This window comes from Cyrtonyx montezumae, unplaced genomic scaffold, assembly GCF_038088225.1.
Source record: "Cyrtonyx montezumae isolate F1298 unplaced genomic scaffold, pur_monq_1.0 scaffold_0, whole genome shotgun sequence".
In the NCBI taxonomy this organism is placed as follows: domain Eukaryota; kingdom Metazoa; phylum Chordata; class Aves; order Galliformes; family Odontophoridae; genus Cyrtonyx; species Cyrtonyx montezumae.
This window is the reverse complement of record NW_027071824.1, coordinates 41,707,950-41,720,558: the sequence shown is the minus strand read 5'-3', so window position 1 is coordinate 41,720,558 and position 12,609 is coordinate 41,707,950. Positions and strand designations below refer to the sequence as shown.

General features: G+C 35.7%; 1 protein-coding gene across 4 annotated transcripts in view; it reads left to right on the top strand.

Annotated features, from left to right (window-relative positions):
- EYA4 (EYA transcriptional coactivator and phosphatase 4) overlaps positions 1–12,609 on the top strand; it is a 148,932-nt gene that overhangs the window by 105,050 nt on the left and 31,273 nt on the right. For 2 of the 4 annotated variants that reach the window (XM_065733717.1, XM_065733726.1), the window contains exons 6-11: positions 220–312; positions 6,911–6,977; positions 8,867–9,009; positions 9,139–9,282; positions 10,119–10,198; positions 10,534–10,717. In XM_065733717.1, coding sequence (XP_065589789.1) covers positions 220–312; positions 6,911–6,977; positions 8,867–9,009; positions 9,139–9,282; positions 10,119–10,198; positions 10,534–10,717 — 711 coding nt within the window. The remainder of the gene's footprint in view (positions 1–219; positions 313–6,910; positions 6,978–8,866; positions 9,010–9,138; positions 9,283–10,118; positions 10,199–10,533; positions 10,718–12,609) is intronic. The other 2 variants (XM_065733743.1, XM_065733734.1) reach the window with 2 other exon arrangements.

The window sequence follows — 12,609 nt, the reverse complement described above, 5'->3', positions numbered from 1 at the left end:
AAGCCAATAGATAGCCAAATGCACAGATGAGAAGCTGTATAGATGCATGGCCCCTCCAGATGGAATGATGGTAGAGTGCCTCAGTGCTGTGGTAGTGTGAAGGTTGAAACTGTTGCACTGCATGCTCATTGTATCTGGACTACCACTAGCAAGACTGGCATGAGGACTCTGGTATAAATTTAAAAGTGAAATCTCATGTCTACTTATTCTTCTATGTAGTGTCTCTTCTTGCAGTCAAAACAGAGCCCATGAACAGCAATGAAACAACAACAACAACTGGAGATGGATCGCTTGACACTTTTACTGGGTCAGGTAAAGCCATAATAAGATCACATATTGCTAGACGCACATTAATATAGCATTTAATAACCTTCACTAATGAGCATTGCACTGCATGGAAGTGATCTTTTAGAAACCACAATAAAATAACATTTTAATACCAAATAATAATTATAGGTTTTTTTCATTTCTATAAATTAAAAAAAATGCACTTTTCATGAGCTATGATCATAAAAAAGCTTTAATGAAGACTAGGACCATTCTTATATGTTGAAATCTTATAATATTAATGTTATTATTGTACTGTGGCTTTTTCTCAGTGCTAGTCTTATATGATTTAGGAAGAAAAGAATGGATTGTATTTCTAAAGGCTGTTTTCATTTGTAGAATTTAGAATCTTAAGGGTCATATTTCAGTGCTAATCTTTTTATTTGTATGAACAGTGTGTTAGTTTAAACACTGACCAGATTGCCCTAAGCTACTTTGTCTCCATGTAAATATTTTAGTTTAAATAATTGTAAATTTAATTTACTTCTTAAAAAATGAAACAAACACCACTTTTTAAGTTGATTCCTAAAAAATTACTAAGAGGTGATTAAGAATTACAGAAAATCTGCCTTCTAACTATAAGGCTAAATCCTTCTAATAGAGAGAAAGGAAAATTTATTTCATATTTGAAAATATCAACTCAGTAATGGCCTGACAGAAATTTTACTGAAGTAAAGAATTGCTATGAGTTTTGGTAGACATAGGTAGTTACAAACCATTTAAATTATTCTGGAAATCGCAATGTTTCTGTAAAATCAAAATGTTTTAAAACAGAGAACCTGAGTGTATGTTTCCAGAATTATTTTTAGGCATCAGTAAATCCAGACATTCTCTGAAGTTCATTATTCAGAAAAGTACTGAAAAAAATTGCCTGAAGTAAAAGTCTTTCATGAAATATAATGCAAGCATATAATTTTTCTGATTAGTAGAAATGAAAACATGGTTCTCTTTATGGAAGGAACAACATCAACTTAAAATCCAACAAGTTCTGAAAAAAATAAATTAGTTTTTGCTAAAAAACAGTTGCTTTTTTTCTTCTTCTTTTTTTCCTTTTTTTTCTTTCTTTCCTTTTTCTCCCTTATACCACAAACTCCCATGACTTTTGCTACTCTGTCCTTAAATGTTAGAAGTAACTTTATAAGTACAGGTTGTAAAATGTCTGTTTGTATATGATTTTGGCATTGTTGGTGAAATCTTATCAGCTTGCGCCATGTATTTAAGACATCTGAGCTGGATTCCATGTGTAAAACATGGCTAAGGCAACATTTTCAGAAAGGAAGTGCCAAAAATTGCATTCCCATGTTCATGCTTAGTTACCTAAGCAACAGCTTGATTTTACAGGATACCATTCACCCTTAGCTTCCACTGGCTGCACAAGAAGTGTTGAGATGTCTGCACTTCGAAGATTTGGAAAGAGCACCACCAAAAATGAAGGAATTTGAGCTTTACAGCTTTTTTGTCTTTTTTGTCCATTAGCAACCTACGTATTCAAATGAAAAATGACCCCAGTTCTCATTGTAGGCCACAAACTCAAGTATTAAATGGGTACGATTGCTCACAGTGGGAAATCAGTAGTTGGCCTATCAGAGTGATTAGCAGTCTGCATCATCCACTGCCTTCTTAACCTGCTGAACCTTTCATGAAGTGTAAATTAGTTACTCGTCTTCTACTAGTACTTGCAAATTGGACAGTTTTATCAGTTTTGTGGCAGAAATTATAGAAAACAATATAAACTCACACAGAAAGTATTCCTCTGATTTTTTAACCAAAGTCATGATTTGGGATGTTTAATGTCCTGCCAAAGAGAATAAACACTAAGTAGTAGAAAGATGCCTTTTTAGGCATATCAGCTGCAACTGAAAACAGTGCATAACAAAGCCTAGCAGTGAACATTGTTTGTTCCTGAAAATCAGTCACAGATTCTTGCTATTTCCATGACAAGGTGATAATGCTAGTACTTTACTGCAGATTTCAAATATATAGCTTGGACATACAGGGCACTAGCACGGATAACACCTATATTCTGTCCTATACAAACGTAGATCAGAAGAACAAAATCAACCTTCATAGAGTAGAGAAGGACTTAGGTATTTTATTAAATATTTTATGAAATATTATCAGATAGTGGTAAGATATCTGATTATCTTACATAATATGGAAGAGCACCATGTGGAATTTCTCTCCATCAGATATTCTCCCCATTAAAAGTGATTCCCATGCTCCAAGAGCAATAAAGAACAGAACTGTGGGGGTTGGAAGGGGCCTCTAGAGGTCATCAAGTTCAACCCCCCTGACCAGCAGCTCCCTAGAACAGGTTGCACAGGTAGGCGTCCAGGCGGGACTTGAGTGTCTCCAGAGAAGCAACCTCTCCGGGCAGCCTCTTCCAGTGCTCTGTCACTCTCACTATGTAGATACTCTTGAGCACATTTGTGTGGAACTTCCTGTACTTCAGTTTGTGGCCATGTCCTGGGACTGAGTAGAAGGATGAATGAGCTCTTTATGTGTACAGTAGCCAGCTGTGTTCCTAGTGACCAGCTTTAACACAGAAAGTGATGACTGACTCTGTGAGGCATATGGTAGGAAAGACTGATCAGGCCTTCCAGGTAACTGTGATGAACCCTGATTTTTGACAGATGAGCACTGAAACTTTTTGAAACTACTGTCTAACACTCAGACTTGTTCCCTCCTGCAGTCAGAGGTGCCTCCAATATAGCCTTTGTGGTCTCATGACAATAAACCTGGAAATGATGCTGAATGTGCTAACCTCAAGTCACATTTAAATAACAGGAACTGAATATACTGAATAAGAAACCTCATATATCAAGTCTTAAGTTGAAAAATGAAGCATGTAGAATATAGAATGAGAGTTGCCACTGTATACCCTGCTGTGGCTGCCGTGTGGCTACTCATGTTCAGGGCTTTGGTCTCATCCTTCTGCAGTGACACCCTGGAAAAACGATGTGCCTTTTAGCTCAGGTTGACAAGGTAGTCATACTGTGCACCCACTTCTTCCTTTCTCCTCGAAGGCTGGCAGTTGGTAATTAATATCAGTACACTCGATTTGAATCTTTGCAGTCCTTCAGCAGACTTGTAGAGGTGGACACTTACAGGGTATGGAGAATTGCAGAACAGTTTTAAACTGTGCAATTTTATACATCAAGAATTTGCTGCAGCTGCTGTATTATGAATGCATGCATTTTTGTGTTTAAATTGCTTAGAATACTGGATTAATTTGGGAACTGTTTATAATTTTAATGGAGTGGAGAGAAATATCTGAAGTTCTTGTCATCCTTGTTACTTCCAACTTATTACACAAAAAAAAAAAAAAGGATATAAAAACCAATTTCTGAAGGCTCTAAAGGCGAGGTTAGGAAATGCCTTCACTGCATACCTTTGTCTGGTCCCCTTTTGTGCAAAAATTGAAATTTGTTATTTAAATGAGATCCTTTTAACCTAACTCTTCACACAGAATTTTCCAGTTGATTAATGGAAAAATAAAACATTCTAGCTTGTGTTGATTTGATTAACCCAACACATGCTATCAGCATCTCCTTATTTCAGCTCTCCACAGCCACCTTGGCCAGTTGAGCTAACAGAGTAATTAGGGAGTGTTGGCTGTGACCTTCTTGTCTCTTCTGTGGATCAACATTAGTTAGGATGGGGACATGTCCCCAGTGATGTATCGAGCCTCAGCTCTCCCAGGCTTTATTGCTGGGAATGTTCCTCAGAGGGCATAGGTACATCTTTTCTCCTTAGCTCTCTCATTTCCTCTTTCTATTCTGTAACATCTGTATCTACTGCAACCTTCATCTCTCAGTTTCAGCCAACCCTGGCCAGCAGAATATTTTACCAGCCAGCACCTTCATTCCTCATCCTTTTCCTACCCCATTCTCAGATTTCTAGCCCAAGAAGCTCATCACTTACATATCTGGTCTCAGGCCTCACTGCCTTTTCTGAAACTGCACCTTCCACATTTTCCTCCAGAGTTCATCCCTCCTTGTGGGGTGGAGGCTGGAGATGCTGGGACCCTATGTGGTACAGATCAGCCAGAACTGCCACTTCTGGAGAAAGTGGGCTCAGTGAAGGGGAATTTACCTGCCAAGTTCTGCATTGTGCTTCTTCAAGGCACATGCAAAATGTGACTTGTTTTTCTGAAGTGTGCATCTTGAAGGCTTTTCACTTGAGAAGTCAAAGGTATTACACCAGACTGGAAGAGCACTTCTTTAAAGGTAAAATCAAGTAACGAAGTCTTAGAAATACTTGATTTTTTTTAGAGAAAAAACAAATAAATAAATAACAATATAATGGTGACTAGCCAATTCTATAGCTATAGAAAGCTATGCTTAGAAAGTTATTAAAAAGTTATACAGTATGTAACATCCTGCATCTACCCTATTGCTAATTCTCCTCACCAAAAGAGAAGTAGATTTAGGTGGAGAGTTGTGAAAACAATGGCAGTTGTTTAAGTCTGATGACCCACAGAATTACCAGTCAGACACGTGAGATATAGTATAGTTCATCTGCGTCTTACACCCTATATTTCTCAAATACCTCACATCCTAACATGTGGCACAAAAATTGATGTGAAAAGCTGTCAGAGGAAGAGTGAAAGGAAAAGGCTGTTTAACTGGAATGGCACACAAATTGTTTTTTATTTTTATTTACTTATATATATATACATACGCAGAAAGAATTTAAAAAGCACACAGGACAGTTTTTGCTGAAAAGCATTAGTTTTTGATAACTCAGGTGCTCTAAATAAACTGTTCGTTCTTTCTTACCTTCTTTTTCTTTTTTTCCTTCTTTCCTTCCTTCCTTCCTTCCTTGGTAATTTATACACACTGTAGTAGAATGGTAAATGTGCTTTAACCAAACTGATTAATTGTCATTCAGCAATCGATAGACAAAAATTGGAGCAGCGTGGTCAGAAAAGATCTGATAAGCTGGTAATGGGTCATGAAAGTTCCTTGCCCTGGAAATCGCCAAGATCATTCTGTTAGCTATTGTTTGTCTTCAGAAGAGTCACGGTGATAAAACAGGCAAGACTAATTACTCTTCAAGAGTTAAATAAGTAACAACATTCGTTAGGGTTTTATGAGCTGTTTATGTTTATATGTACAGCTATACATTCATCTAATTCTGAGAATATCTTTATGCCAACTTAGAGATTAATCTAAAACCATTGGAAAACATTCTCAGAAAAGAGGCATATCCAGTAATATAAATACAGGAGATTCCCATTGCAGATTATCCCTTAATATCTTTTCAGTCAGCAACTCTTTTATGAGATCTGGAAGCACGTATTCCAAAAATCATACAATTCCTCATTTTCAAGCTATTCTCAACTCCACATTTAAGAAAGCAGCTTATGTGTTTTTTTCCTACTTTATTTTCCTTTTAAGTCCTACATGTTCTAAATGTGTTTAAACTAGCTTCAGAAATATGAAGTTCTGCATATGTTCAAAGGAATAGATCTCAAAGATGTTAATTACACCTGGATGTAGACATATATCATGTTTCATAAAATAGTTAGGAACCTAAACCTATTTGTCACTTATATAATTCTGAAAGTTCATTTCTACTACCATTATGAACAACTCAGGAAGAGGGTACACTTTGAAGTACAACTATGATTGATTAGACTAAAGAATTTCCAGTGCTTCATTGTGTACTACTTTAATCTTTTGAAAAGTGAATGAGCAGCAGATGGCCTAATAAAGACACTCTGTATGTTTGCCCAGTATGGATTTGCTCTGAAGGGATTGGTTCAACACTTCAGAGTACGTATATTTGGAATACATCTGTCTTAGTCAAGACAGATGGCTAAAGGAAAGAGAAAACTTCCAAACACTTGGAATTAATCCAGTGTGAGCACTGCTTTTGAATGAAATTTTAATGGGATATGGCTGCTGTTCTGTTAGTTTTCTTGAAAGAATGCAGCTGTTAATAGTGTAGACATACATAATTTTGATGACTACTGTACATAACTGTTTATGTTTACTTTGGAAATACAGCTCTTTTTGGTAGGAGTCTGTGTTCTAATCAACTTGTTGATAAGAAAGTATTCATTTCCTAGTGGTCAGTTAGGTATCATGCAAGCTAAAACTGATCACATCTATATAGAAAACTATTAATACTATCCACTAGTAAATTTATGCTTGCTAATATGAGACTTTAAAAGTGTACTCAAGTTCTTTCAATTGCATGCAGTGTCATATGTCAAATCACAAGCTTCTTTTTAACTACTAATTTTAGTACAATGTGCAAATCTGAAAAATCTATTGTGTTTGGATCACAGATCGTATGTAAATTATATGCCTGTGCAGTAAATTCAGAAACAAGTCAGTTAAGCTTAAAATGCTCACACCAGCTAAGGAGTTCTGTAGAATAATGAATGATTTGGGAATTTGGAAAACATTTTAGTTTGTGTATTAAGATGTTACAGATCCAGTGATGTCTACGTCGAGTAAAAGCTGTCCATTTCAATCAGATTTTCTGCTAACGTGACTGTATTAGTTTTCAGACTGTCTGTATTCATCTCATAATGTTTTTAACTGTTGTACTCTTGTTTTCTGTTTTTCAGTAATAACAAGTAGTGGCTATAGCCCAAGATCGGCGCATCAGTACTCTCCGCAGATATATCCCTCCAAGTTAGTGTCTGTACCTCCTGTAATTTTGTATAAGGAATTGACCTTGGTTGTAGGCAGTTCTGTGGTTTGCTGCAAACAAATACTGATCAGCAGAAGAAAGAGAGAGAAAGGAAAATACTTAAGCCTCCATAATGACTCCACTACAATTCTGTGTCCAATTTTGTTTCTCTCATGGCTGCAGAGTAAGATCCTACTTTGCGCAATACTGTATTGCTGCACAAGAAATATCTTTTGAATTTCTACACGCAGCAGAAGGAAAAAAAATAGACTGAGGTTCTCACGCAGCAGCATTTTAATAGTTCTGGCATTACGCACAGACATATTTTGAGGAAGAGAGTTTATATTTAGAAATCACAATTGCATGTGCAAGATGCATACTTAAGGGTAACCATGACTGTTCCAGTACTGGCATTGCCAAATTGTTTCAAACATTCCAGAACTGTGAACCACCCTTTCCTCCTCCAATATTGTAAGATTTAAATATCAAACAAAGTAAACTGGATTCGACTTAATCTCTCTCTCTCTCTTAAAAAAATAAAAAATAAATGAAAAGTTTATTTATTTATTTATTTAGAAGCCGTTAAGGGTCGTTAGGACTAGGAAATTTCTTCCTTTTTTAACTTTATAGAAAGCACTGAAGATGTTTTATAAAACTTCTGTAACTGGTAGCTTATCGGCTTACTTGGCCTGTGATGTTGTGCACAAGTGTACTTTGTTTCAGTATACTGTATATTTTTTTCAGTGTTTTTGATACCTCTACCTGTGCAACTTTGAAATTTGATACAGAGAAAGCATTGAAACTGTTGCTGATTAGGCTTTTTTAAATTTCTTCACCAAACTTGCATTCATATCATGTTAGCCAGCATTTATTGATAGAGAAAGTAGGTGTTTAATAACATTCTTCCTTAATCCACTTAAAAGAAGTTTTGGCAGACTATATTAGATGTGTTTGGCCAAATACACTACAAGGTTTAATACAATTTTTAATCGACTATAATAATTTATTGGAATCTAAATTAATGAGTAATACTTTTCTGATAGCAACTGCTGCCAAATGTACTGAACTAATTAAAAATAAATAAATAAAAAGAAAAATAAATTGTAATCCAAAATTTAATCATGGCTTTTAATGGCCAGGTTTCAGTTAGCGCAATTCTGCAGGGTATGTTTATTCAACTCTTGGTCCATAAAATCTTATTTGACTTACAAAACAATCCAAGACAAATGTTTCACTGTATGCTTTTGCAACTCTGGAGGGCAAAAATTTAAAACTTGACTCTATTCAATCTCTCTATAAAAGCCCAGTATTTATAAATTAAAGACCATTTTTATTTCCATTCTGTTTCCCAAACATTTAAAGATCTTCAGGTTAGCGAAGTATTGCTGTCAGTATTTTTCATGCTTCTCTCTATGGGCATGATCCATCTCCCACTGAAGCCAAAGGCTAGATATCTGATGAAGCTGAAGTGTACATAGAAGGCATAAGGTAGTAGCTTTAATGTTCTCCTCTGTATTTCCTTTTTTCTTCTAGTCCAAGTTTCCGTGCACTGGATAAAAAAGCTTGAGGATTTTTCTGATTTAATCATACTGATCCAATCTCAAAGGGGTGAAATCCAAATAAAACTGTTACAGCAGTCCACCTAGAGCTGGACACAGAATAGTAAGAATTAAATTGTGGTGATGTGACAGCACGGAATATTCACAGTACCTTGGGGAATGTGAGATGTTTTTTTTCTAGCTTATTTTAGTGAGAGATGGAATAAGTCCCCTAAGATGAAGAGTTGGCAGAATAATGAACCACCTTTGGATACCTTTTTCTTAATTTTATTGCTTGAATTAACAAACAAAGTATTTGTTGCCACAGTAATGCTATTTTTCCTGATATTTAGGCCCTATCCACACATTCTTTCTACACCAGCAGCTCAAACAATGTCTGCCTATGCCGGACAAACCCAGTATTCAGGAATGCAGCAACCAGCGGTCTATACAGCCTACTCACAGACAGGACAGCCATACAGCCTACCTACTTACGGTATTTGACCTGTTATTACTTTGTCTTATATAGATGTAAGATGTGAACTTTGTTGTTGTTGTTGTTTTTAATTTTCCCCATGTGAGAAAATATTTTAAAGAATCAGTTGAAAATTAATTTCTTATACAGATTTGGGTGTAATGTTGCCAGGCATCAAGACGGAAAGTGGGCTATCGCAGACACAGTCACCACTGCAGAGTGGGTGCCTCAGTTACAGTCCAGGGTTTTCCACCCCACAGCCAGGCCAAACACCGTATTCTTATCAGATGCCAGGTGAGTAGCCCTTGTAGTCATGCATCATGCCTCCTTGCTGCTGTCTGTGGCCCACTGTTCCATCATTACGTTTTCAGTTCATGTTTCTAAACTCTAGCAAATGTTTTAGTCAATGGCATCTACTTTTAGCAATGAAATGGTTAGCTACTTTTTTTTTTTTGTTTGTTTTGTTATGGGGAAGGATTGAAAGCATTTGTTGCATGTATTGGGGAACACAAGTCACTTCCCTTTGTTTGCACGTTTCTGAGCATGACATCCTCTGATGCTTGTATTCCCTCTGAAAAAAAAATAATTTATTACAACTTCTCTGTAATTCATACTTAATATTTCTTTCATTATGCAATTATGATTTATTAATTTTTATTCATAGTTTCTTTATCTGGATACTTTTTTTACCTTTTAATGCAATAACTAATCTGATAAATACAGTGTTAATCATCTGATGTTGAACACATGGACAAGCCTCATAACAGATTGATTAAAAACACAGAACGTTTAAATATTCTTAAAAAATAGATTTTTCCTTCATAAGGGAACACTGAAGTGCTAGGACTTAGGTGATGAAGGCAAAAGAGAATAACTATATAACAAACTAATAAACGGAAAAATGATTTTGTGGTCACTGCAACAACTTACTGCAGATAACTTTCTTCCACTGTGGGAAAAAAGAAGGTATGCTTGTATGCATGGAAGTCTCACTAAAATGTTTTATTGTTTAAATGGGAAAATTGTTTGCTGCTCTGATTCATAGATGTTTTAACATGAAATCCTGTATTTAGAATTATATTTTTATTCAGAAACATGTTCTTGCAATGAATCATATTTTTTAATTTTAGGTTCTAGTTTTACACCATCATCCACAATTTATGCAAACAATTCTGTTTCAAATTCCACGAACTTCAGTAATTCACAACAGGTATGGTAGTCAACACTTTTGTTTGTGCATTAAAAAAAATATTTCTGTAAAAGCAGTGATGGAATGTTGTTTTAATTTTGATTTGTTTTGCTGAATTAGACTTGTTGTGGTTCAGTACTATTTTCTGTGGAAAGCAGTGAAAATCCAGATGCTTAGTTGCATCTTTTGGGACCTAAATACTTTATCAATCTCCCTGTAGTCTTTTAGTAAATTTCCTTAAGTTAAAATATCGAAATTAGAAATCATCGGCTCTTTGCATAAGTCACATGACTGCACACAGAAATATTTAATGAAGAGATTGCTTGTTCATTTACAAACTGCTTTTGCTGTTTTAGGATTATCCATCATACACAGCTTTTGGCCAAAACCAGTATGCACAGTATTATTCAGCATCAACGTATGGTGCATATATGACCTCTAACAACACGGCCGATGGCACTTCATCATCATCATCAACCTACCAGTTACAGGAATCTCTCCCTGGCCTGACTAGTCAACCAGGTACAGATCTACATTCAGGTGAAAACAATTTTTCTATTTTTAACTGTAGTTGTATGAAACCGATTTATGATTTCATGCTTTTGGGAGTTTTAAACTCGAGGACGATAAAAGGCTTTTTTGTATGCTTGTTCAAGAAACCTGTGTAATTTGTTAGCTAAAACTCTGCAGGTTGTTTTCTATGGAAGGAGTAGGCTGAAAGAAGCTGCAGTGGTCTTGTAGGGATTTATTGGTACTGAGAACAACTGTGCAGTAACAAACCTTTAGTAAATTTTTAACTAAGAATTCAGTCAGTTCCCCTTTACTGACAGTGGGACACTCCACTGTCCACCTCCATATTCAGAAGTGTTACTGTAAATTATTTAAACTAGGTGTTGTCAGTTAATTATGCTTCAGTCATTCTAGCAAGCAACACTTGCTAATACACAAACTTAAGTTAGGAAGAATAGAACGATCAGTTAACAGCATATTTCTTTACTAAATAAATAAATAAATATTGGAGTAATTGAAGCTACAAGGTGAAAGCTCCAAGGAGAAATCAGGAGACTAATTTTGCCTGCCCAACTCTGCCCCCTCGTGCGTATGCATTACAACACAGCTACACAGTTGTGTTCTTAGGGCATCACTACTGGGTATTTTCATTTTTTCTCCTTATAATTATAAGTCAGTTTGCAGTCATCTGCCTGCTCCACTCTACCTGCCAGGCAAATGTGGATTGTTAACAAGGAATTTTTTTTCATGCCAAATTTACTACGGGAATTTCTAAGTTCCTGAATCTCTCACCAATTTATTTTCCCTCTAAAGTAAATAAACTTAAAATTATATCTTTGAAATTATGCATAGTGTACATGCACACAAAAATCTCTGTGGGCTGGCTTAGGTGTGTGATACCCTTAATGGTTGAGAAGAGTCTGTTTTTCATGCTAAGTTTCCTGTATAACTTCTATTATATCAGGAATTTCTTAAAGATCTAGCCTGGTTTTATGATGTATTCATATCATAATTAGCTCACTAAGGCTGGGTATAGCTGGGTATCTCTCTATGGAAGAGGACATAATTGCCAGCTGCCTAGCATAATGCTATTAGAACAATCTTGTGGAGACACTGCCTTCACGTGTACAATGTGTTATAATGTCTGCCTTAACCACAGGCTATGAGCAGTTATCAATAGACTAACAAACTGGATTTTGAGTTAGGTTCTGAAAAGGAAAGTGTGTTTTGATCATAAAATCAACTCATTGTGTAAATCTTCCTAATTCCCATCCTAACAACTGAAAAATCTAACTGAAAAGTTAGACAATAATGCTGTTGTGTTAAAATAGTGAATTTGTACAGAGAAGAAAATACTGTAGAAGAGTGTAGGAAAAGCCTCATACTTCATATAATCTGCTTATATTTACTGAAAACTTTGGAAAGTTTAATGGCATGAGTTGATTTTTTTTTCCTGCCAGCTGTTTTCCTCTGCTAACTGATTTTTTAAATGGTGTGTATCTGTGCATGCATACATTTATTTGTGGAGTGACATGCTATGGGTATGGAGAGATCATAGAATCATAGAACAGTTTGTTTTGGAAAGGACCTTAAAACCATCTAGTTCCAACCTTCCTGCCATGGTCAGGGGCACCTCCTAGTAAAATAGGTTGCTCAAAGCCCCCTCCATCCTGCCTTGAATGCTTCCAGGAATGAATCCTCTGGGCCATGCACATTCTATTGCTTTTTGATGGAAATGTAAAATAGACTCAGAATGGAATTTAAGTGAAATTCCAACATTTGCAGAACACTCATGATAAAGCCAAATAATAAATAATTTATATTTAAAAGTATGCTCATAATTTATATTTAAAAATATGTTCATATCTGATCTTTATTTCTGTCTCATTCTTCTAAATTTTTATTTGAGAAAATCAAACACC